Raw genomic sequence first — 676 nt, 5'->3', positions numbered from 1 at the left:
AGCAGCACCCGGAGGCAGCTGCGTGGACGCCGGCGTCGGCCTCCCTCGCTTCTTACTCTCGGGCTAGGGCGAAGGCGAGGGCTCCTCCGTCCTCGCCTCCGCCTTCCACAGAAAGCAGAGCTTGTAGGAGTAGACGAGGCGCGGGGCCCTGCGGCTGGGATGGTCGTGGGTGAGGCTGAGCTCGGTACTGAGGGCCTGCCTGAAGGCCTCACGCCTGGCAGCAAGACAGGCCCGCAGAAGGAGGAGATCGACGCGCACCTTGAGCATGAGCGAGCCGACGACGCGACGGCCGAGGAGGCGAATGAAGACTTGAGTGTTGAGCCTGTCCCAAAGAAGCCTCGAGCCATCCTCACCTGAGCACCACAAAGTCATCGCTGTCCACAATATCTCTTTCAAGGAAATCATCACGACCAACACCAACGTGGTCTGCATGCAAGCAGACACTGATGCTCGGTTGTAAGGGCTGCTTGCTCATCATGCTTTGTCAGGCTGAGCTTGTCTGTGATTGTGCACTTGATGTGTGATTGATTTGCTGCTGCTGTTTGTCTTCTGGGACTCTCTCTTACACCCATCGCATTGCTCAACAATCGATACAGTCAGCAGCTGTCTGCCTGTAATATCCCCCTGACATCATACGCATGCTCTATGATCATGACCATCGACATGCTCATCATCT

The 676-nt window shown here is 57.2% G+C and overlaps 1 protein-coding gene across 1 annotated transcript; it reads right to left on the bottom strand.

Moving 5' to 3' along the window:
- Window positions 1–63: 63 nt before the first annotated feature.
- Window positions 64–478, bottom strand: GUITHDRAFT_122981 (hypothetical protein; the record flags this gene model as incomplete). Its single annotated transcript, XM_005817728.1, has 2 exons — window positions 64–353; window positions 412–478. The coding sequence occupies 2 exons, from the start codon at window positions 476–478 to the stop codon at window positions 64–66; spliced, it is 357 nt and encodes a 118-aa protein (XP_005817785.1).
- Between the last annotated feature and the right edge of the window lie 198 nt (window positions 479–676).

The sequence above is a fragment of the Guillardia theta genome (assembly GCF_000315625.1).
Source record: "Guillardia theta CCMP2712 unplaced genomic scaffold GUITHscaffold_627, whole genome shotgun sequence".
Taxonomy (NCBI): domain Eukaryota; class Cryptophyceae; order Pyrenomonadales; family Geminigeraceae; genus Guillardia; species Guillardia theta.
This window is presented reverse-complemented; position numbering and strand designations above follow the sequence as displayed.